Source organism: Rhea americana, unplaced genomic scaffold (assembly GCF_003343005.1).
Source record: "Rhea americana isolate MKP2758 unplaced genomic scaffold, rheAme1 scaffold_15, whole genome shotgun sequence".
Lineage (NCBI taxonomy): Eukaryota > Metazoa > Chordata > Aves > Rheiformes > Rheidae > Rhea > Rhea americana.
This window is the reverse complement of record NW_028185594.1, coordinates 6338545-6363280: the sequence shown is the minus strand read 5'-3', so window position 1 is coordinate 6363280 and position 24736 is coordinate 6338545. Positions and strand designations below refer to the sequence as shown.

The window sequence follows — 24736 nt, the reverse complement described above, 5'->3', positions numbered from 1 at the left end:
CAGGTGGCAGCGCGTGCGCCTGGCTTTGTCACCCGCCAAGTCGGTGCCGCTGCTCGCTGATCTCCCCTGGAAGAGGAGACGTTCGGTAAGAACAAAAGTGATGGGGCCCAGCTGGAAATGACAGATGGTTGAATTATTCATTGCAAACAGTTATATGGCAAAGCTAAATTTTTTTTTTGGTCGGGAATTGCTCAGAAACAGACTGTGGTTTCTCTGTCTGCATGGTATATTAATTTGCTGATGCAAGCACATATTAACTTAGTGGTGCTTGTGCACTTTGTTTTTTGGTTGTTGGTTCACCATTCCTTCACCTCCAGGATTAGATAGATAATTGAATCATTTGAAAATCAGAAGTAATGAACAACTGATAATAAATGTTCTGATTTCTGCCCAAATCTCCTGGCTCTCATGCATACAGAAGTATTCCTATAAAAATAAAAGAAGCTCCACATATDTTTTTGAATCTCCAGTAATGAAAAGTGCAAAAAGGTTGGACAGCAAAGTTATTTTTGGTGCATTTGAAGGGTTGTTGCTGGCACGAGGCTGGTGGAGGCRGGCGAGCAAGGTGTGCGGAGGCGTCGGAGAGGCACTGCCCCGCTCTGCCTGCTGTCGTCCTTCACGCTCGGTCCTTTCAGGTTTCTGTGTCTTCATGCRGGCAGGACAGCTATTTATTCCCAAGGAGAAAATTTATTTTCCTGTTTCACGTGTATGCAAAATGACTGAATGGATTTTGGTAAACTTTTCCAGTGAAATTCGTATTTCAGCTGGGACAGTGTCATCCCCAGAGGAACATTTTTCACAGTGCTCTGAATAACTGAGRACAAGGGGTGTTGCAAAGCACAATATTCAGTGCCAAGTAAGTGTTATAATATGCTGATGTCAAACACAGTCCAATGCATGGACATTCATGTTAAATTAATATCTGTTTTCAAGAGTTTTGTATCCAAAATTGAACATAGACTGGGAAAGCAATTTTTTGATTTTTTTCCTCTTATAATTCTCTCTTTAATCACAACTCTTTCAATTTCTTTGATATCCACATCCATTAGTCCTAATCCATTAGGACCTAAATATGATCAGATCAGAACTTTTCTTAACAGAATGAGATTCTAGTTGGCTGCTTTAGTTTGTGCATTGCAGTGTAAGAGTGTTCAGAGCTGACCCTCCCCAGTCCCCCYGCTGTTAGTAGATTTACAGAAGGCTGCTCTTCATGTACCAGATCACATCTCATAAAGATTTGACACCRTATTTCCCCTTTGCTTGCAAGAAATACTTGTAAACAAAAATACAAAATTAAAATTTAAGGTTAATTTTATTCAGTTCCTTCTGCAGCTTGTGTGGATAAGATACTTCAAATGTTTCTGAATGATGTCACCGTTGATACCTGTTCTTCTGGGAATAGTTATCAAGTCTGGGTCAGTCCCAGGAAAATGCTCACTTTCAGAAACCTAACCTGAAGTACTTTGGGAGAAAACTGAGGTGGTGTACATGACCAGCAGTCCTTCCCTCGTCCTGCAGCCTGTGGACGTCCCTGCTTTTGACCAGACTGGCTGGCACATGATTAATTGCTTGGCTGTGTCACATCCCAGATGTCTGTGAGAAACGCTTGATGCTAAAGAGGGAATCCTGTTTAAACTTTCATGAGCTCACTTTGCACTTCAGATGCTTTTCCAGTTGGCTCTGTTTCTGTAGCGGAGAGGCTCGGTACTCTGCTCCTTACCTAGGCAAAGCTCTTGGCTGCCTGGGGAGGGCCCAGGAGATGCAGGAGCAGCAGCAATGGGCAGGCACCTGAGAGCAAGGTTTTTTTGAATTTGATACTCAGGCAGTTCCTGCTGTAGACTCTGGAATATTTATGAGTAGACTCTGAGCTATCCCTTCTGTATCATTTATCTTCCTGGCAGGAGCCATGCTTTAATTTGCCACCAGGAATTTTTCCTGCCTTTTTTGGTGAGAGACTGCTGTGTTAATTCCCTCTCCCCTTTTCAGCTGGCAGCGTAGATCGTAATAAAAAGAAGGAAAAAATTGGTTCCTTGCACAGGAGTTCACTGAAGTAAAAAGAAATAACATTTTTTGGTCATTTTGTACTGATCCTTTGACCAACCTTTACTACATGCAAGAAATAAACCTGTTGATTTCTCGTGAGTTAGAAAAAAAAAAGTTTGTTACGTTTATTGATCTTTGTAATTAACACTTCAAAGAAGTGTCAAAGCTAATCAGTGTACTCTCTGCAAAGCCATATGATTTTAAAGTTGATGTTGCATGCTAAAATGTGGTGCTTAAATGAGACAGGTCAGTTATATTTCCAAGTCCTGGTCCGTTGCACGTCCTGCTCTTGGTGGCTGTGGAGCAGAGCCCTTGCTGGCCAGGCGTTTGTGAGAAGCCCAGTGATTTTAATGGGGTTCTTCAGCTGGATAAGATGAACCAAGTTTAAAGTTCTTGTTTTCAGCATTTCATAGGAATATTTAGATTAAAYGAGCTATTTTGTGGGGAAAATTAACGTATGCAGATGAAATCTTGTATTCCTCRCCACCATTAATTCATTAAACATGACATTTGCTTTGGGGACTCAAGCCCCATGAATCTTGTGTCAGTCTGAACGATGTCTTATTCAGCGTTTCCTGYGCTGTATCCTCCACGAGTTGGTAAGCACCTCTGGGACTTGCAAAAAGTCCTTGTATCCCAGCCACCATAGAAACACAGCAGGGTGACGGTGGTGGGAATAGCAGGGCCCTCCCTCGGCTCCGGATGGCGTTGAGGAGTGTAGACGGYGGGCACAATCAGTAGGAGCCTGAGGTCTGTGTCTTCATCTCTACGCTTTGCTGTAACATGGACACAAAATYCAGAATAGTAGCCTCCATAAATTCTCTTCTGATGCTGATGTGAAGTAACTTTTGGTGAAGGCAATGCTTTCTACTCTCTGTTTGGCGTCTACCTTCCAAACTCCGTTGAAGGTAGTGGCTCCCTTTCCTCCTCATTCCCTCCTGCTCACTTTAATGGATGCGTACTGTTGGTCAGCAAAGCAGCTTTTTAAGTCTCTGTAACAGAGTCAGGTTTTTTTTGGTTTCACTGCTGTTCTTGTCCATTTCTTGTAGTTACGGTCAACACCCATCACCCGGTAATATTCGTCGTCATCTTTCTGACATGGGAACGTGAGCAGCCCTGGCAGTCCCGGCAGCTGCAACAGCTGCTAGAGGTTTCCTCCCTGACTTGGGGTGGGCCCAGAGATCAGCATCCAGCTACTGAAGGTGGCTTTCTAGTCCCTGCTTCTCTGGGATCAGCCCCAGGAAGCTCGGCGTCTGKGAGGTAATGTTGCGGCTCGTGGATTTCCTTGGCGCCTGGGAGTCCTCTTACTTTCCGAGAGGCGCTCGCCAAGCAGAGCTACCGTTGGGGAGTGGCCTCCACCRCGCACAGTGGCCCTTCCCGGGCCGAGCGAGGGTCCCTGGCGCCCCAGAGCCTGTGCCTCCACGGCAGCTCCGCAGGGCACTGGGGTTGCCTGCTCACCCTCCTTTGGGTCACATGCTGGCCCATCTTCAGCACTAGTTCCTGTGAGTGGTTGCTAGTTACCCAGTATTGCAGGTGAGCCTCACAGCAGTTACTTCCTAACACCTTCAAAGTGTTGCCCTGTATGTAAGTGGAAAAATTGTGAGAGGAGTTGGAAAAAAAAAAAAAGTATTTTTTGGATTGCTGTCTGTTTTTTTTTTGTTGTTGTTGTTGTTGTTGTCAAGGACTGTGCTTTACTACAACCAATCAACTCGTTGCCATAATTTTATCCCTGCATAGCAATTACTTGCCTGTCACATCTCCAAGTCTTTCTCTGGTTGCTTGAAGTGCTTCATCCATGCAGCAGCCTGCCGCTACCCCGTTTTTACCTGTGCGTTCAGGAAGGCTCATCTCATGGCAGCTGAAACTGCACACACAATTCCTGTTGGGAGCAGAGCCTGGCTTGCAAAACAGAGCCACTAGGTCCTATACACAGTATTTTCACAGGTGGCAAAGATATCTTAGGCCTGCCAAAGTCATCTCTCCTGGTCAGCCTTGGGAGTATGACGCCTGCCTGAAGTGTTGTTTCCCAGAGGAGCCTTCGAGCACCAGTATGACCAAAGGGGGCTGCTTGCTTTAGCTGCTGAGCCGAGGAACTCCAGGTTAACTCCCAGGGCTTACCCTGGGACAAAGGCTACGTGTTATTTTACTGCCGCGTCAGAAGACAGTAACAGGTTAAATTCTGCCGTATGATCTGTTTCTAATTGTTTGTTCTTGCTGAGGTGAGAGCAATGAGACTTTGAAGTCAGCATCAAAGGAGCAGAGGGCTGCTCCACCTCCTCTGCAGCAAAGGAGAATTGACATCCCATTGCCACGTTCCTCTTAACAACACTTGTAACTGGGGTTAGAAACCTTCATGTCTGAAAGTCCTAACGCAGCCCTACCAGAGACTCTAGCAAGGGGTCCAGGAAATGGAGGAAGATATGGTCAAACTCAGTTTACCAAATTGTATGTAAAAACTCATGATTGGCAAGGCTTTGTAGTCGGATAATTTCCAGAGGGTCTGCTGATAACACAATTTTTTACATACTGAAAATTGCAACGTTCGTAACTTATGTTATAACATGTGGGTACGTGAGCATTGCGCACTTTGGGCTTCTTGTCCTGACTTAGCTGCGTTGGCCTTGCTGGGCAAAACGTGCAGCCTGTTGGCCTCTCCTTTGCCCTGTGAGTTACTGGAGGCAGAACAGGGTCTCTCCYGGCCCTGGGGCAGCAGCGTGACGGGCCGCTGCGTCTGAGCTGGCTGCGGGCTCCTYGGCCTCTTGCTGCGTCCGCAGTCACCTGTGGTTTTGGGGGGATCCTGACTCTCTCTGCTGGTCAGACCAGCTGCAGCATTTGTGGCTTCAGCTCAAAATGGCAATGTGCAGGGGTTCAGAAAAGGCAGAGGGTGTGTACAAATCATCATTTCTTCCCAGATTAAAAGAGAAGATATCAAAGAGAAGAAATCAACTGATGCACAAGCAAGCCAGCAGTAGTGAATGAGAGGCAGTGGGCACCGTCTGAGCTAATTTCAGTCTAGGGCAGATCCACTGGGCATGTTTTCTTAAATAATATTGTGCTCTTTAGATGTATTGAGCCTCCTCCTTTCTGCATGGGGAGCTGGTAATGAGTTTTCTTTCTCTTCTGCTCTTGTTTATGTCAGAAGCGAAGGTATTTTTGTTAAATGAAACCTGTTCTAATAAATATAGTTAGAAGTGGAAATGACATGAGCAGCAAAGCTTGGAACTGAATTTCACCAAAATTTGGAGCTTTGGGTGTGACATGGAGAAGCATCTCCCCTCCCCTGTGTGTAATTAAGATAATAATACATGCTAATTTAGCCGTATTGGCTTAGTACTTTCATACCATCTTGCACTAAAATCATCTGCATTGTGTTTTAACGCAAGGGGAGAGAGGGGCCGTGACATTATCCTGATAGTAAAGGAAGTGCACTGAAATCAGCTCTGCGCTGCCTCCTGGCAAAGTCCCACTGCGCCCCGCGTGTGTGACTGTGCTAACGCGTGTTCGTTTGCCCATGTTCCTTCTCCTTTCCCCAGCCCTCCCTGCTGATGGCTGGACGCACCGGGGGGATTTGGTTGTGCCGCCTGTTTGCACGGGGCCTTGGGCACGATGGAGATGGGAGCTGGCACCAACTGCCCTCCTGACGGCACCCACGGGGCCAAGGTGCTGCGCTGCCCGACCGATGCGACTGGCTCCTGCGCGCTGCTCGGGCTGGTGCCTCGGCTCCCGCTGCCTCTGCCTGCGTGAAAGCAGGAGTGCTTCCRCAAAGCTTTCAGGTGGTAGCTGCTGCAATTTCAGGAGGTAAAATGAGGAAGCGATCAGGTTGCTTCCTTTTTAGTTGGCGCTGCTTTTACGCTGCTTGAGTTTGGCTTTTGTGGTGGGAGTCCCCGGAGAGCGAGCCTAGGCGCAGGCACTCCCTGCCTGCAACAGATGGATGTGCCGCCCTTCGCGGTTTCGCAGAACGTAGCRTTGAGATGGTTTGCTTGCTCTCCTGGGCTGCTGCAAGGTCTGGGGAGGTTCGTTAGCATCAAAGCCAGAAAGCAGGGGCAGGAAGAGAGSTGCAGGAAACTTGTTTTGTGATGGGCAGCTTGTCTGGTTCTCTCTTAAAGCCCTAATCCAGGGAGGTGCATAAATATGGATATTGCTTGAAACATGTCTTGTTGAATTAGCTGCCTTTTTTTGGTTTATTTCAATGGAAATTTTGCTCCAAGCTGTTGGATTTGGGTCTGAATTTCTCCAAAGAGTAACTCAAGAAATGTCGTAGCTGTTTGAACCACTGTAGTGCTTAAAGCTTAAGCGCATACTTAGGTACTTCTTGAAACTGGTGCTATTCATGATGTGGTAACATTGCAATAACCACTTAGGTTGAGGGCCRTGTTTATTTCTCATTTCACTTAAAGAAAAGGACTAATTAGGGTTCAGTTTCACAGAGTTCCCTTTTTTTTTTTTTTTTGTCTGCTAACCCTATTTTCTCCTGGAACCATTCCTGTTTCCTTTGCATTATTTGCAGTGGTGTCATACTGATGTAAAACAGCTGTTCTGTGACTTCCGAAGCAAAACGTTTCCTGAGCAGCTGTCACTTTGCTTCATACAGACCTGGGAGATCTGCTATGGAGGAAAGATCCTAGCTTCTCCGTGTTGCTTGCAGAGCTCCCCTTAAGCTTTACCTTTGTCATGCTTTTCTGTAGACTCAGTGTTGCAGGAAATCCTAGTAATGCCCTTGTTTTCCATTTGTTTTCTGACAGATGATCCAAGAGAGCAAGTTTCTTATTGAAACAGCAGACATCACTCATGAGAAGATYGTGCAGTGTCAGAAAGCAGGTAACCCATCTATACTGCGCCATTCTCAGTGGAAGGGGGGAAATGGGCTGTAATTTTCTCACAGCTTGCGATTAGCACGGTGTCCTTCACCTGGYGCTTAAGCACAAGTGTCCTGATCTTGTCCTGGCACATGCCACCCTCCTCAAGCWGCAAAGGAATCTCAGGGTTATGGGAAAAAACCTCAGCTTTCACCTTAAATGATATTTTTCCATCTGCCCTACCAGCCCCCAAGCATATAATGATGTTTAAATTAGTCAGATGAACTAGAAAGCTAGTTAATTAAAAAGAGAGAGCGAGAAGCCTTTACTGAGCTCTATTTGCTACCACAGTCGTTCCCTTAAATACAAAGCAGGCAAAGTCCCTGAAACCCGTGGGACTGACCTCTTCCCCCTGCCCTTCGCCTTTACTTACTCCGTTGTTGAGGTTGATTTTAGAGCTTGGGAACTGAAGCCAAAGTAATTCCGTTGCATGACAGCTGAACCTCGTGGGTGTGCATTATGTGTGTCAGGTACGTGGGCCCAAAYCAGTGCGAGTGTGCTTCAAGTAGGTTATGTGGCACTGGCATGTTACCTGTGCTGCCTCTGTGAGGAGAGGCACCTGGGCCACCCCAGCGCTGTCCGCTCTGTCTTGCTGCTGGAGGTTCCCACTCCTKTCTCAGTTTCTGTGTAAGCCTCTGCGATTCACACATCAGCTTCTTGCAAACCCATCYTCACTAGCTGCTTGGGGCAGTGAGACAGATGCTAAACTGGGGCACGTTTTCCAGAGTTTCCTCTGATACAGGGGAGGGAGCACTGTCAGARGTGGACTCCGTGTTTGGAGGTGGTAGGATATTAAACCTCTACAACTAAATCTATCAGCTTTCAGATGTCTAAAACCACGCTGAATCAGTGCATGCAGTGTATTTTTTTAGGGGGGTTGCACTGCTAAATTAAATCTTTTTTTAATTGATACATTTGTACAGCTGTGCTTTTTTTAATCTGCAGCAAGCCGCTGAAGGTCAGTAATGCAAATGCTTGCCCCTGCACATAATACTTGTTTGCGGCCATACTCTTGTGAGACCACAACAATCATAAATACTTCTGTCTCTAATAAGCATTTTCAGATTTGGCGATYGACACAGACCACAGCCATTTGCTTYTATTAAATGTARATAGTGAGTGAAAGTGATGCTTTGTAGTAAATCCGTTACTTCATCTTTTTTATTAGAGTGGAGGAAGTCTGAAAACGGTTTCAGCAGTAGCATGGGGTACGGGAGCGGGGTGGGATCTGGGCTCGGCTCTCGGGAAGGGATCGCTCGGTGTGTCTGGCTGCGATTCCTGAGCCTCRTCGTCCTGCTGCCGTGCACGGCACCCACGGGTCTGCTCGAGCCGCAAGGGAGCCCACATCAGCGCGGTGGTGAGGCGGAGAGCTGTACAGTGCTCTGCCCGCCCCGACTGTGGRCCCTGCTCTGCACACAGCCAGAATAAATCCTGCCACGTCCCCAAGCGCCGGGGTGTTTGCTAGCAGAGCCCTGGCGAGATGCGCAGGTAACATGTGCAGGCACAGGGCCCCCATCACCATAACAAYGTCAAAAATTGGATGCAGGTCCCGTCTCCTCCTTTCCCCCGCCATGAAGACTAATTTCTCGAGTCTGTTCTCTTCTTAGCTGCTGGGTCAGCTTGTGTTTTCGTGTGTTTTGCTTTGTTACMTTTAAAATCTCCTTGCAAAGTGAGAAGGCAGATAAGGAGGTACGAGGTACTCCTCTGCAGCCACAGGATTTAAGACACAGAGGAGGAGAGGAGTGGGGGAGAGGCTCCTGCCTTGGGCCTTGTTGCTGATAGTTCGTTACACACATTACTTGGGCAAATTCTTCAAACAATACTTCCAGTGTAGCAAAATCCAGGGCTCAGAAGTTAAGAGATGTTGGAGGTAGAGTTGCCTGCGGGAGGCCGTTCCCCTCACCCGGTCCCGCTGGCTGCGTGTTCCCGCTGGGCCTCCTCCGGCAGCCCGGCCTCCTGCGCGCCCTCCCCGCAGCAGCCCCTGGCGCTTCTCGGTTCACTGCGCGCTCAGTGAGCCCGGCGCGGGGACCAGCGTGTTGCCACGGCCTTGGGGCGCTTCACGAACAGGAGCGACTCCCTCTCTCTGGTGCAATATTTTTTCTGCAAGTTACCAGTGAGAAAGGGAGATCCAGAGGGAAAAATGCATGCGTGCTATGTAAAGGCAGGTGCTGAAGACTATTAGCCTTTATTTTTTTTTCAGAGGACAAAACAAGTCATTTGAAATTTTCTTTTTTTTTTTCTTTCTGCCACTTGCTGTAGTGCAATGATTTGTAAGTATAGGGGCATGAGGTGCACTAGCAGGGAAAGCTTGCTTGAAGTGAAATAAATAATTTTCCAAAGGACTGTTTTCCAAATAAAATGTTACAGGAGCCCTGTTGCCTTAGATAGGCAAATCCTGCAAGTGGGCAAACCTTTGGAAAGGGGGTAGCAGAGAAGCCTGGCGTTGTGTGGGGTTGCAGTGCCTCTGCATGTGTCCTCGCCAGGATCTCTCTGATGGAGTTTCTGTGGAGCTCAAATCCGTGAGGGACATTTGCCTTAAAGCATTAGGGGAGGGAGAGCTACGAAACAACTGGGGATTGACCTTAGTTTGTTTGACCAGGATGGGCTTCAAGAGTGAGCTTCRGAGAAATTTGGAGCCCGTTTGGCCTTTGTAAAGCACAAATGAAGGCAGTATAAGCAGCCCTGTCTTCATCCTTGCCAGTATCTCAGAAATATTTGCGTACGCTGTGCAACTCTTCCAGAACTGGAGGGATAATGAACTCATTAAGGTTTTTTATTTGATCCTGAATTTTCACAATTCATATATCCAACAAAAGATTTTCAGACATTTGCCACAGCACCTAGCAATGAAACGCAGCGATTCCCTGGGCTCTGGTTAGCAGTTGCACTTCAGCAGGCTGCAGCAATAACAAGGCTGTAATTAGCAGTATTTGACTGTGAAATAATTTATCATTGCGAAGCGCATGGATTTTTCTGTGTGACTGTGATTAAGATTGATGATGAGCTATACTCCTGCATCTGTGTGTGCAGTGCTGAGCAGATCTCTTGCATGTCTATCAGACTGCCTTCCCCATGCAAAATCCACCCTGGAAGGGGGGCGGCAAGCAGTTGCCTTTTCTCGTGCTGTTGCCAGCCATGCGGGCTTTTGGAGGAGCGTTGTTTGCGTTGGGATCGGACGTGTGTCTGTGTAGAGCCCCAGCAGCGTTCAGAGTTCAGCGCGAAGGGGAAGGGCAGCYGCAAGGAAGCTGCTCCTCGGGGCAGGTGGTGCTGGGGAAGGGTGGAGGGAGCRCAAAAGGGACTTGAGAAGTACCAGCTGCAAGGCTCAAAGTGCTCCGTGAACACCGCGCAGGGGAAATTGCTCGTGCACTGTGTGACGCACTGATCCGTTTTTTAGGAATGGAGTTCCATGAAGAGCTTCACAACCTTGGGACAAAGGAAGGCTTGAAAGGAAGAAAATTAAGCAAAGCCATTGAAAGTTTTGCGTGGAATATCACAGTGCTGAAGGTAAGGAAAGAAAGCGCCGTCCTATGTCTCTTACTAACTTTATCAACAAACTTTTGCTCTTTTAGTTCACCTGTTGGTACTGTCATTCTAATGTTGAAGCAACATTTTGTTTTAATTGGACTTATAGATTACTCTCAATTAYTGAGATTTATCAAATCTTTCTGACGTCTCTGGACTGGAAGCGGTGGAGGGGAACTTATCCAGGCCTGAACGAGAGGGTGTAAAGATAGTTCATTGGTTTGCGTGCATGAAGACCTGGTCTTGGTCGCCTGCTCTGCTCCACGCACCCTGAATGGTGCCTGTTCAAGGTCACCAAGTCTCAGATTGAAGTAACTTAAATTCTACATGTCTGGTGTCAAGTAACTTTTGGCGGGCTCTGGGCCTTCCAAGGAGCCTACCAAATGGAGATGTTGACGTAGGAAAAATGGAGGCCATCTGAGTATGATTCAGTGTTCACTGTTACCCATTTGTAAAGTGAGGACAACAGCTCCTCTAGGTGGGCTGGGTGGGTGGGCTGCCAGAAAAAACAYGAGAGAGATTGTAGATGCTGCCGAAGTGCCTGGGATGTTTCCAAAGCAGAGCACTATTTAGAGATCTAGAAGAGGGAGGGGTGAACATCCCTGTGGCCAGGCTGCGCAGAGCCTGGGTAAGCCCATCGCCCGCAAGGCTTGAGCTAGTGGTTGTGCGCTGGCGAGGCACAGGTCACCACACTGGCTGGATGTCTGCGCCCGGCAAAGTTGCCCAGGGGCAGCCGAAGATGCAAGGAGAGAGGCTGGTGCAGCCAGGGCAGGCGGGAAGGAGAGGTCCTGCGTTTTCCTGCCCCAGAGCCGAGCGTTCAGGTTGTTGGCATTCAGCTCGCGCCTGGTTTCACTGCCTCGTTTCCCAGCCCGCTCTGATAGATCACCCTCTGCTTGGTGATTTCAGTGCTCTGACTCTTGCACTGCTGCTCCCTCCCTCCTGCTTCGCTTACGCGGGCTGMCCCGTCGGACCGTGTCGCTGTGACCCTCCCAAGCCTGTCCCTTCTCGTTGTTACTGAGAAAGCCTGCTGAGGAGAGCTTAATTTTTGAGGTTCCTCATCAAATATATGCATAAACATAAAGCTCAGTCGTGGTAACAAAAGTAGCAGGAACTGGCACACTTCARCCTTGTGGAGATGAAGAGCATGAGCACTTGAGCAGGGGAAGAGGAGACGGGGGAGGACAGTCTGYGGGGTGAGAAGGGGTGCGAGAGGCCATCTGCAGCGCGGAAGGGCCAGAGGAGGCCTGGGGACGATGTGTGGTTTGTTGTGCACCTTGATCCGCTGTAAAGAAGAGGGGAGGCGAGTAAWGGGAGCGGCGCAGGCTCGGTTAGCAGGACCCCTGATGAAAAGAAAAGGCAACCGATTCAAACGTGATGGAWGGAAGTGACCTTTTCCGTGCTGCATAATTGAGGCAAGTAGCTAAAGATGAAAAAAAATCCACTAGGCAGTTATATATGTTAATATGAATAGCTTTAGCTGTTTTAGGCAAAATGAATACCTCACGCTTGGAGTGACTCTGAATGTGGCCACAGTAACTCTAAACTTTTAAATATTTAGATGCTTGTCAGATGAGAAGCTCAGTCCTCTGAGGGCAACCTGTGATTACTGAAGGTACRAGTAGGGTATCAGAGAAACATTTCCCATGAAGCGTAATTGCTGCCTACCACATGCTGTAAATTTTAAAGAGCTTTATCAACATTTAATCAAGGTCAGGGAATAACTGACATGTTTCGTTATGAAACCACAACTACTTTTTTTCCTTCAACAAGGAGGGTAGGTTGGACATGCATTAAAATATGAACAGTGCYTGTGCTGACTACCCACTGGTACACATGCACATGAAACACCTCTTCATTCTGACCCGAGTCCAGTTCAGCCATGCCGTTGGGCAGTGGGCAACGTGGCTGGACATCAGACGTCAGACGTCCGATAGGAGATAGTTGTTATTTTTAACTACTTCTCCCCCCCCACCTTAATACTGAATTGCAGTGATGCTGCAAATAACAAACCTATTTGCCCGTTGCAGATGCATCCTGTGCTTGGCACTGCCGCCTGCCTCTGTGCTCTTGTGGGAGCCTTGCAGGAGGCTCTGGCAAGGGGCAGAGACCAGCAGCACTCCTCCGCTCTGGCCACCGGTGTCCTCCGTGTGTCCGCATGGGATGTGGAGTGTCCCTACAAATATATCTCACTGAATGTTGATATAGTGGTGTAAGAATAGAAAAAATAGCCTGTGACATCTAGCAAATATATCCTCTGCTTTAAAGGAGGAGAGGTGAGAGAGAGAGAACGACAAAACGCCTGTGGGAGAAGGTAGCTTTGTGTGCTTGGGGCTGGGGGAGGCAATTGCATCATGCAGCAATAGGCACCTTTGCCTGCAAGTTTATGTGAGGTGCCCATGAGCAATAGCAGGTATTATTTTGTGCTTTTGCTTGTCAGATGATTAATAGTCTTTTCCTAGGCTTGCGAAGCAAAGGCATATTTAATTAATGTATTTATTTATAAATATTCATTGCAATAGGTAAGCTTTGAGTACAAAGAGGGCCTGCAGTAAGAAATTGCTCCTGACAAAATCATTAAATAGTTATAGAGCTGAAGATTAAAGTGTATTTTATAAAAATTATAGCTGAGAGCATTCTTCATGTTTAAAAATACTCTGGAGTACTTCTGTGAGGTACTTAATGGGAATGAATCAAAATAAAATGTTATATTCTTCCTTACTTYATATAAACTTAATTACATCTTAGCAATACCCAGGAGAAGGACAAACTATTTGCCAGAACATAAAAATGTTAGTAGACCAGGGGCTTTATAATTCAGTGGCAGTCTAGTAAGTTAACTTTGACGTTGAGGCATATTATTAAAATATCMCATCATCTTATTTGCCCCCACGTCATGCAAAATGATGTCAGACACGTAGTCAGCAATATTGAGGTGCACAGTGTAAATACAATAGACTGAAGAAACACGTTCTCACCGCACAGTTTGAGGAGTGGTTATGATCCTAAACATTACTCTCGCATTCACATTTGATTCCTTGCAGCACAGCCCCTGTGCCTCTGTTTTTATTTTGATGTTTATTTGCATGCCAGTTAAGTGCAAAGGTAGCAAGAGATTTTGCATTTAAAATCTCACAAAGGTGTCCGTGGCTGTGGGCAGCGGCAGGCCCACGTCCTCGGTGCTCCTTGAGGAGTTGCTCCCTGGGAGGGTCTGACCCCAGCTTCTGCCTCTATGGGGGCAGTAACTGCTCACTTAATGGCTGCGCTATGAATTTTTGAAAATGTTTGGGAATTAAAAAAATAATAATAATACCAGGAGATGTTTACTTGGGCAAAGTCGTGAGGATGAGCCAGTGTCCCAAGATCCTGTTAAGTAGGCCGAGCAAAGCTCAAGTTTGTTGTCTGCGATTTATATTTATGGCTTTCACATGGATGTGCTTTGTCTGCAGCAGACATGTTTCTGTGGGTTATCTGTGCTTTGSTGGCTCAGCACATCCACAGTGTAGGAACAATACTGCCAAATATTTGCCTGCATATTGATTGTTGACGTTTAGATAGTTCCTGTACCTACAAACTGATTTATGTCATAGACAAAGCAAGCAAAGGCAAAGATAAAGTGGCGCTTACTGCTTTGGTCTCCCACTCAAGGAGGAAAAAGACCCAAACGTTTGAATTTGGTCTCTGCACTAAAATGTATTTATGTTTTTTTTAAGCCTGTGCTGCTGCCCATGATAAGATTTCACTGCTGCCAAAAGCGTATTTTGTCTCACTGATTCCCAACACTGGCGTATGCTGCTCTTCCTTACCCCACCAGACCACAAGACATTGAGTGGTTAAATTTTCAGGGATCATTTCATCATCTGTCCATCAGTACATCCACTAATTATCCTACGCTTAAATTAATGCTGATTAGATGTATACAGAGAGAGGTTGCTGAATGCAGAAGGCATGCAATTATTAAATTGCTAATGCAGCCCCCTCTTTGAGGGAGTAATCGACACTGCCATCTCTTCAGCTGTGCATGCAGACATGTCAGCTGAAGCTTTCCTCACTGTTTTTARTTTGGCTTGTGTTACTGTGATGCGAGTCTTTGCTGGTGGCTAGGGAGTGAAGCAGGAAGCTCCTATGATGTGGATGTGATTGATATTAGCTCTGATAGAAGTGGTTTTATGCAATGAAACTGTGCGCAAATAGCAGTTCTGGAGGATGAGGTCCACAAATGGACCTATTGCTTCAGCAGTCATTTGTGACAGTGGCATAATCGCCCTTCTGTTGCTTGGGAGACCWGCAGCATCCAGACCTCCTGCTTGGGTGGCAGAGCCCCAAAYGCACACCTCAAGGAGGCTACTTGGRGAGATAAAAGCCAGATTTATGAAAGATGTATGCAGACAGGCAGCCCTATACTTATCTGGTATCACTTAAACTGAGCTGAATTTAGCATTGCTACAAGGTATAATTTTTCTTTAGGAAGAAAAGTGGCATATCTGACCAATGTTTAGTAAATAATTCAAAAACCTCCTTGTGAACAGTGGCATCACACAGAGGGATGCTGCTTATCCTTGTGAGAACTAGTCCATTTGTGGCCTTAATTTAAGGGCTATAATACTACACTATGATGGGAGTGTTTTTAATGGATAAAATGCAGTACCCTGAAATTGTAACTAAGACTTAYTGGCATGTTTTCACATCAGTCCTTTCTCCTGCTGTTAAACAAGGACTGTGGCTTTGCTCCTTGGTGTGCTGCAGAGCGGGCAWCAGAGCAGCCTGGCGTTATTTTACGTAATGCAGCACAACTAACAACGTGTGCTACTCCATGTCATGTAATTGCTGCCAAAGATTTACACAGCACTTTACGCTGTGTAAATAAGAACAAGGTGATTTTGTGAGCACTCGTAAAGCCGATGTGTTGCATTGTAGTGCGTATTTCTGTCCTTATGCATGACAATTAGGCTGTTTTTCCCTCCCTCTCTGTGAATCAGAGTACATAGGTATTCAGTCTTTGAAACTGCAAAAATAGATGAAAAATAAACTATAGTGGCTTAGCAACAAATTCTTGTGATTTGCGGTCATCCTGTGACAGTGGCTGGACTGTCCAGCAAGAGCAGCGGGCCAGAAAGGTTTGTGCAGCTGGGAGAGTTCATGTTTGCCTTTAAATGCTGATGGTAGATGCTTGTAGTAGTTACTCCATTTCTGCTTGTCTCCAGATCTCCCTAGRTAAACGTATTTTGAATGTTGTTGTCTTGAAGGATTTTTTTCCCCAGAGAAGATGCCTTTTCCCGGAGTTGCATGCCTCTCTGCTCTYTTGTCCCCATGTTGTTTGCCTTTTGTTTGGCGATGCAGTTCAGGGGGTTGCTTCTAGCCTTTAAAGCTTGCTCTACGTTGCAACTTGGCTACTTCTGGGGCATCTGGCGCTTTGCTCTGAGATTGGCCCTGCTGCAGGTGAGAGCGGCTGAGCTAGTTGTTCTCTGGGGTGACAAATTTTGGAAATGTGTGAGGAGATGCAGAGCTCTTCTGGCGATTCACCTCATTCAGGTTGATCTCTTATGCGTTAACTAAAGGACAAAATAGAAAAAAAAAACACAAAAAAGACTTTCCAGGTGAATGCTAAAGCGAAAGTGAAAAGGTCCAGCAAAGGCAACGTGATTTTGTTCTTGTGAATCCTAACCTGCTCAGTTTGATTCAGTTCACTTAAAAGTAGTGGGCTCTCYCATTTGTACCGCTCACAGCACCTAGTTTTGCATCTCTTGCCCAAGCCTGCGGAGCTCTTTTGAAGATGCTTGGTCTGTGGGTTTTGAGCCAGTTGGATCTGGTGATGGAAAGTTCTCAAGTTGCTTTAAGATGTACATCAGGGTACAGTGATTGTAATCCCAGCCTCTTGGGTCCTGGTAAATCAGCGGGAATGTCCTGTTCCCTTGGCCACCCACCACGCTGCTGGAGTGCTGCTCTGGGGAGGGTGCAACTGGCAGCCTCCATCGGTGCTGYGCCGCCTCACTGCTCCCCTCGTGCCCTGCATGTGCTTGAAGGCCTGCYGGGGTTTCTGACAACGTCCCTCTTTTCTTGGCCAAAGAAAATTTCAAGATGTGCAAATTTAGTGCAAATTAAATACTCACATCTGTTTAAAGTACGCACAAAGGCTGCCCAGGTGATTCAAAGTCTGCAAGTGCCCAGCACCAGCGAAGCTGCCCGGTGCTGCGAGTTTCCCAGAGGAGGAGTTGGGGCACAGACTCCCAGGACGCCCTCCGTGAAGGAGGCACGGTTTGACAAGGAGGAGAGACTTCATCCTGTATTAGTCCTTAACGCCRGTGGTTTTGTCTGATACTGCCATTGCAGGAGTCTGTCTTCTTGACTGGCAAGAAGCGATTGTACGAACGTGCAGGTAAAACAGAGTATGAGGTGGTGCTTGCATGTCGAGGAGCAAGAGTCCCCGTTCAAGGTCGCTCCTCCACGTGCCACCTGCGTGGCTGCTGCAGTCAGCAGCGTTCACCATCCAGCTCTCGTGTCCCTGCTAGGAACTATAGTACATGCCACCTGCATGAAACTATTATTTGGGCTTGGTCCTGTTTTCCCTCTTTTCTCCAATCCTTGACAACTATCTCAGATGCATAGGAAATGGGGCTGGAAGGCACCTTGAGAGGCTGTGTAGTTCCTCCTGTTGCCTCAGAGCAAGATCAAAATGAATATTTAGTTGTTTCCTGCTCACATACTTGGCGTGAAAAGGTACTCAGTGTCAGGCTGCAGTGTCCTCCATGTTGAGACTCAGTACCTGGTAGAGCCGGAGTCACTTGGTGCTGGGGAAGAGAGTRACAGCCAGGGTCATTTGAGCAGAGACGCTGGGCCTCTGCCCTTCCTYGCGCTTCCCTTGTCCTCCTTCAGCGCCAGAACTCTGCTCTGAAGCTGTTGCACAGCAATGGGCTTGGGGACAAGACTTCGCCTTCACTGACCAGGAATGGAGGGTCGCCAAAGTTCACGCAGGAAACAAGTGCTGTGATCCACCTTCCCTTGATATCAACTACTTGCTCAGACTCAAATCCAAGATTCTACATTTTTTTTACATAAATTTTATTCCAGCAATTAAAATGAGGAAGGTGTATGTATGTATATGTGCAAATGCACAAGCATGCATATGTATAGAAGGTGAGAGAGAGGACATCAAATATATATGGAACAACAGTACTTTGGGAGAAAAAGAACAGAAAATAGTGAAATGAAAGATGATACAAAATACCCTCAGTGATACCTTGTCTTAGCCCATTTTTCTTGTGTTTGACTAAAATATGCCAGACATGACAAGCAATCCTGTGATGTGTCTTGTCTTTTGAGCAATACAACACATTCGGACAAGCTGTGGGTATAGTGCTGAGCTGTTGGCCGTGCGCCCCAGGTGAGGCGGCTCGTGCGACAGCAGTGGAGAGGAGACCCGGCCAGGGTGAGGGTGCCCAGGCCCCTGGGAGCCCTGTGGGCTCTGCGCCCTGGAGCTCGGCACGTGACGGTGCTGCGTGTAGGCACCCATCGTAGCATCACTGCGCCAGTGGGGCTTGTCAAGACTTTTAATAGCAGAGGTCTACCAAAATAGATGTCTGAGTCTCTTCTTGCGTAGGCCAGCTGTTAACTGAAGCCCCCTGCTTTTCCAGCTGTTCTGCCTCAGCTACCCCCCGACTAAGGCCTCATGTTTCTCTGCATCTTCCCTGTCTCCTCTCCCCAGCTCCCAAATCTCCTGCTCCTGTGTGAAACTCCAGGCCTATCTGCTGCTGTTTTTTGCTGTTTGTTTTTGTTTGGTGACTTCTTTCATTTCAACTCTGTCCTAGCTGGTAGGGTGGGCCCAGTCACAGGCAGAGCCCTGGCTGCTGTGAGTGTGATCTTTGTTTTGTACCAATCTGATGCTTTTTTCTTCCTTTCCCTTTGCTTTGGGGTTATCAGGCTCACAAAGACTGTCCARCCATAAAGTAATTAACAAAGCTCAGGTGATGATATGTGATACAAAGAGAGCTTATTCTCAGGGTGCTGCTCTGAGCAGCAGCAAGATTATCACCTATGAAGAAGTTATTCAAAAGATTAGCAGATATGATTACAAGTTCCTTGAGGCAACTGATCTTTTAAGGAGAAGGAGCTATTTCTGCACGAATGTGTGCCCGAGTAGAACTGAGCTTAGAAGTGGGTAGTAGTAGGACAAAAACAAAATAAAGGCTGAATGGAATAGTGTGTGTAGCTGTTTCCCCACTGAAGGAGGATTTTGTGGTGTGAAAACTGGGTCAGTATCTTCTCCSGTGCCTTGAGGAAGGAGGAGGTGATGAATGCAGGAACTGTGAGTGTCGCAGGAGCTTCAGCAGCTTCTGCCACAGCCCCCTTCCCTGGCGGGGGGGCGTTTTCGTCTGGGTCGCAGGTATCAAAGCCTGCCGTACCCGGCGCTGAAGTTAAGTAACAGGACCTGGAAGACGTGGAATTTTATTTGTGCCGATCTGACAACACGAGCTCATTCGTATGAATTGGAAGGGCTGTAGTGAAAGTGTAAGTTTCAGCAGAAATTCACACGTTTTTCTTGCTTTTATCTGTCAGTAGAGGCATTAACACGTTAAGAAAGCGAGCAGCCGCCTTTGTGAAGCGCTCAAGATTGTGTTGGGGACCCTCGCGAGCCGTCCCCACCGCGGGGGCTCCCGGCCGTGGGAGCCGGGGCCGACGCTTTCCTTCCGCAGCTGGCGGGCGCCCTCGTACCTCGCCTGGGCTATCGGTCACGGCACTGAGGAACTCGATTTTGTTGCAGGGTTGTCAGTTAAGCAGCGTGGCGTTTTTCACGTCCTGGGACACATTAGTGTGGATGTTTTTTCTTTGATGTGCTTGTTGGTTAGATTTGTCTGTATCAACTCAGGGCCTGACTGTTGTTTAGAAAACTCCAGTTATCTCTCTGTACAACTTGGAGGATTCCTAGTGTCCCTTAAATAATATATGAGATGAGAGATTCAGTTGCACGGTTATTTATTATTGAGAAGACATGTTACATTTTTAAATGCTTTCAGTTATATTTTAATCTCCATTACTTAGGAAATCTGCTTTATGACTGAGTTATTTCTGCTGTGCTGATCTTGTCCCCATCTAACACAAATTGTCGCTTTCTTCTGGCCTGCATGGAGATGAAGCTAACAGTGCCTGCCAGGGTATTTTGGATTCCTCATGTTTTAAGTTGTTCAGTGTCATTGTGAATCAACATCCTTTATCTCTTGATAAAGATCTGGTGGAGCTGTGGTTGCTTCAGAGCAAATGAAATGCAGGTGGGGAAAATTCCCTTAGTTTTCCTCTGGAGCTGGAGCTTGTGCATGTCAGTTCAGTGCACTGCCTGGGGCAGGGTAACCTGCAGGGCTCAGGGAGGATTTTTACACCAAGTATTGTGTTCTTTGACTGTTAAAATCACTGATTTAAACACTAGCCTCTGCGTCCTGAGGGAGCTGCTCCTTCTTGCAGCCCTTGTGTGTGGCCATCCTGCAGGGGAGCTGATGGGAGTTACTGCTGCAAACCTCCACCCACACGTGTTTTTCTGGAATTGTGTAWTGCTGTCAAGCACCATAGAGAGATTGGGGTACTGCTCTGCTCAGGGTGAAGGTCCCTAGGGGAGGATGACTCATACTTTGTTATATCTCCTGTGTTTACTTATTGTAAGTGTATTGGGGGAAAAAAAAACTTTAGAGCAACTGTAACTTGCTAATCTGAAAGCGTTATACTTGAGTGTAAACGTCAGTGTCTGCCAAGGGGTTTAACATCTTTTAAAAATTACCTTTGTGGTCTATCTTGGGCTCATTAGAGCTACTGTCAGCAGCTCGGATACAGTCTGAGTGCTTATAAGCGTAGTGAAGTTGATTGCCCCTGTTGTTATGCACGTTCTGTTCACACATGAATTCTACAAAAACTTGCTTCCTGAGGGGGGAAACTGGTGTCTAACTGAAGCTAATTCCAGCAGGAGTGAGTCCTGCAGCTCGGGAGGTGATGAAAGCCGATGTTCGCTTCGTGGGATCTTACTGTTCTCCTGTTGCTGAGATGATGGTTGAGTTTTCCCAGGTGTTGTCAGTGGCCTCAGCCAAATCTGATAACGTGCTTTATAACCGAGTAATATCTGGTTCTTACGTTTTAGTGAAACTAGAAGCTAGTGTCTCTCTCCACTTTTATTCTCTGTGGCCCTATTTGTCACTTTGGACACAGTCAGCCTGACTACCGTGTTATTCCTTTTGAAGTCTGGTCCTCCTTAGGCTTTTGGGACGATCTTCTCTTTGTTCTCCCCTGTCTAGATAGCCCCACTGGTGCATCCTTTCAAGGAGACCCTCTGCCTCCCTCCTATGTCTCCTGGGGGACTCGGGCTTCTGTTCTTGATTTCATTCTTATGTATCGCTGTGATGTGTCTGTGGATTTCTCTGGGTGATTGCTCGCGAAGATAACTGTTGATAACCTGCGGATCTGCTTCATCACCCCAAAAGTGATGTCTGTTCCTGTTCAGATGAAACTCTTGGCCTCTCTCTGACATCTCTTTATGACTGACAAGTCATCCCCTTCCCCTCTGCCCCATGATCATACAGAAGAATCCCCCCTGCCTTTGTAGGGATGTGTACAGTACAATTACTACCAAGAACCCTTCTGATCTTTTCTACAGCTATGTGAAAATAGGAGTCTGGAGAGAACTCTGAATCCAGCAGGCTGTGATTTGCTTGTGGAACCTTTTCCATTTCAGGTATCAGCCAAACTTCCATTTCCTGCCTCTTTACATAAAAATGACAAAATGTTCATCCACACGGCTAACACATTCTGAGATCTGTGGTTAAAGAAATAAAATACTTATTTAGTTCAGTGGCGATAGTGATTCATTTTTGTAGTCTGGAGTCACTAGCTACAGCGGTCTGCTGAGTAAAGATTTCTATGTTAACGTATATGATTATTGGCAATATGGATCTCCAGGGAGGACTTGGACAGTTAGTTGAAAGCCACAAACTCTATTAAACAGGAGTTATACATGTTCAGCAAGATCAAGCATTTGTTCTGTAGTTATTCTTCCCCGGCTACGCTGGTGGATCCTGTAAGCCCTATCTGTGGCAGGTGAATTTGCACGGGAGCTGTGGGACAGCAGTTGGAGGAATCAAAGGATGACGTGCTCGCAGTCTGAACTCAGCCTTACTGTATAAACAATTGAGCAGGAAATTGTGATCTTGTATGTCATATCCTTGACAACTACAGTTGTCTTCTAACTATGTCATGTGAAATAAGGTGCAAGGAGATGAACCCTGTGGAAGCCGGAGGTGGTTCCTTCTTCTTACAGGTCACTTCCCCTGATATAGCTTGGGTCTACTTAGGAAGAAAATAAGCTGGGGGGGGGGGGGAGAGGAGGAGGAAGAGAGATTCTATTGCCGTGGCAGCTTCTTTTTATTTTTAGATCACAAAAAGTAAAAAATGGCATTACTTACATCAGATACACTGTGTATATGAGAGAGAACAGGCTAAAAAGACAGCAGTCAGACTTAACAGGAGTAAATTAAAAAGACCTATATAGAAGTTTTTCCTCCAGGATTTCCTCCGTGTTACAGATCTGAAACAAATCCTGTATTGACAGGGAGAATCTTACTGAAATGCTGTGATTTTCTCCAGTTTGACAGAACAGAGAGTAACAGTAATTACAGCTAAGTGCTCTGCATGTTCTCGCTTGGTGTCACCTGGACTCCTGCTCTTTAGCAGTGGGAGCAATGGAGAGGATTTATGTTCGTGTAAATCCAGAAAAGCTCCTCTGACCAACCATGCAAGAGAGAGATAACTAAGGAGTCCTTGCAGAATTATTTAAATAGAGGATCAGGAGATTCTCTAAATTTTGCAATCTTTTATCTAAAGCAAACTGGAATTTGCAACTGGATTCAGATCCCTGACTTCAGGCACCTGAACTTGTCTTGGTTCTGACTTCTCCAGACTGTCTTAATGGGTAACACAGGGAGGTAGATACCTCCAAAGAGCATTCCCAAAGCTAGCTGCCCTGAACATACCCTGAATGCTCATGTTACCTTCATTATTAGATAGAGACCCTGCACTCCTCTTTAGGAACCTGTAATAAAAGCAGCATAGTATTCAACTGAGATCCATAATCTAATCTTATGTTTTAGTTTGTTGAACAAACTTCAAACAAGAGATAACTTGACTGATGCGTCCTTGGGGCCATGAATTCGTGTTCACTAGCCTGGGTTTGCGTTTTCACATGATGAGGACAGCGGTGGGAGTTGCACAGCTCAGCCTGAGGGGCTCTACTGAGCAGGCAGAGAGAGATGACTTGTGTCCAGAGGCTCCCAGTAGCATCAGGGGAGGGACCGCTTACTTCAGAGGTGACTCTGGTCTGAAGCTGGGTAATTCATAATTCCCCCAGTATAACCTTCTCTCCAGCCTTCACAAGTTGAGAGAGACGTAGAGCCACTATTAGGGCCCTTGGTACCAGGATTAGAAACTGAGCTGGATTTTGCTAAAAAGCGCCTCGTTTTCTGTGGCATGGCATTATAGCAAGTTGGAAATTACGCTTGTTCGTTTTTCTGCGCTGATGTTTTGGGAGGAATGAATATGTAAATGATCATTATGGTGCCCCTCCTTGACTTTTTTTTTTTTTTTTGGTGCTTGGAGGAATTGTTTTGCTTTGTCTCTCTATTTTTATGTTTCATGGAAAGTTCTCACATTTGGTCACGCTTATTTCTGACCCTTCCTTATTTTCCTCTTCTCCCACAGTTGCCTCGTTTCAGTAGCTCTCTGCTTCCTGGTCAGCATGCTGCTTATATATAAAAATAACCTTATCTGTTCTTAGTTGTATTTAATTTCACATCTGCACAGGGAAGGAGAAGCTGGGATTCTCCCAAGGCAAATAAGCCTGTTAGCGTGCAGGTCGCACAGTTGTTGTGCAGACATGAACCTTTTTGACCTCTGGCAGAGGGAACATGAGCAGAGAAAACAGCTCAGTTCTGCTTTCACTGCGGTCCCTGACAAACCTGCCTTTGCCTTCAGCAGGACCAGATTTTGGGCTCACAGAGATGAGGTGGATCAGAGCATTTACTTGGAAATCCTTTAAAAACCTCTTACCTCCAAGCAATTTGACAGCTTTTTCTTCTTTTCACTCTCCTTTCACATGATTTGGTATTTTTTTTGTCTCAGCTTAAAGCTTTCTGTATCAGCATACAGCTGTTTCTGGTCTCTGTTGCTTGTGAACATGTTAGAAACTGAGTGCCCAAAGCTCCTGAGATGGAGAGGGAAGAGGAGCCAAACCAGAGGGACTGACATGTCCACTCTATAGAAATGGGAAACACGGATGGGTTGTGCAAATTCCTGCGCTCCTCCAGTTAGCTGATGATGAGTGCCAGCCACCACAGTAGAAGGATTTGCATATACTATATCATTGCTGAGAAATTAGCGTTTGTGCCAAGCAGATACTCAGAGACAATCAGAGTCTGGAGTTTTATATAGGAACAACTGCTCTATGAGTATGCTCTAGGCTTTGCATAATCTCTTCAACATAGCCACCACTTCCTGATTTTAATTACGCAGCACTGTGTGTTGCTACTTGGAGCAACTTTTCTCTAGTGAGTGTTTGTGCTATTACTAAAAAAGAAAAAAAAGAACCCCCCCCCCCAAAAAAAAAAAAAACCAAAACTGAGATGGTCAGTAAAGCTTTCCAGGTTTCTGATGAACTTAGTTGATATTTTGGTGTCAACATTTGTGATTAAAGACACAGTTTTAACTGTTAGCTGTGGCACGCTCAGCCTGAGGGGCTGTAAACAGGGAGCCAGTGCGTCGATGCGGAGGGAGTGGGGCAGTGCCGGCTGTCCCCAGCCAGTTCCTTTGCTCATGGATTGCTTTGCACAGGTGTTTTGCGAGCTGCAAAGCATATTTTTTCCTGCAGCTGGTCCTTCTGCTCAGAAAAATGAAATACAAGAAAAGTTTGCCCTTTCTGCTTCATTTTCTTCCCCTTGTTTTGTTTTTGCTGGGGCTCTCTGGCCTTTACTGGAGTTACCAGCTGGTGTTGGTGTGTGTGGGAGAACTGGGTTTTGTGACCAGAGAAGGACTAACAAACACCTGGGCATACAGCTTTGGTTTCCATCCCACGGCTGTGTGCTGAAATAAATAATGGCACAATTTCTTCAGCAATATGGGGTTCTCTTAGTATTGACTGGTGCGCTCCTGGGCTCCCGGCCAACCCTTTGATCTCAAACTTACCACCAGAAAAGAGGCAGCCTCCTGGCAGGGAGGAGTTGACAGTGAGAGTCCATACATTTGTGTCTGTGCTTGCAAACTATCTGCTAGATGCAATGCTTCAGAGATGCGCAAAG

The 24736-nt window shown here is 46.5% G+C and overlaps 1 protein-coding gene across 1 annotated transcript in view; it reads left to right on the top strand.

The window, feature by feature from the left end:
* Window positions 1-24736, top strand: part of PLCL1 (phospholipase C like 1 (inactive)) — a 205977-nt gene that overhangs the window by 170656 nt on the left and 10585 nt on the right. Inside the window, exons 4-5 of the mRNA XM_085299475.1 lie at window positions 6786-6861; window positions 10294-10403. Coding sequence (XP_085155601.1) covers window positions 6786-6861; window positions 10294-10403 — 186 coding nt within the window. The remainder of the gene's footprint in view (window positions 1-6785; window positions 6862-10293; window positions 10404-24736) is intronic.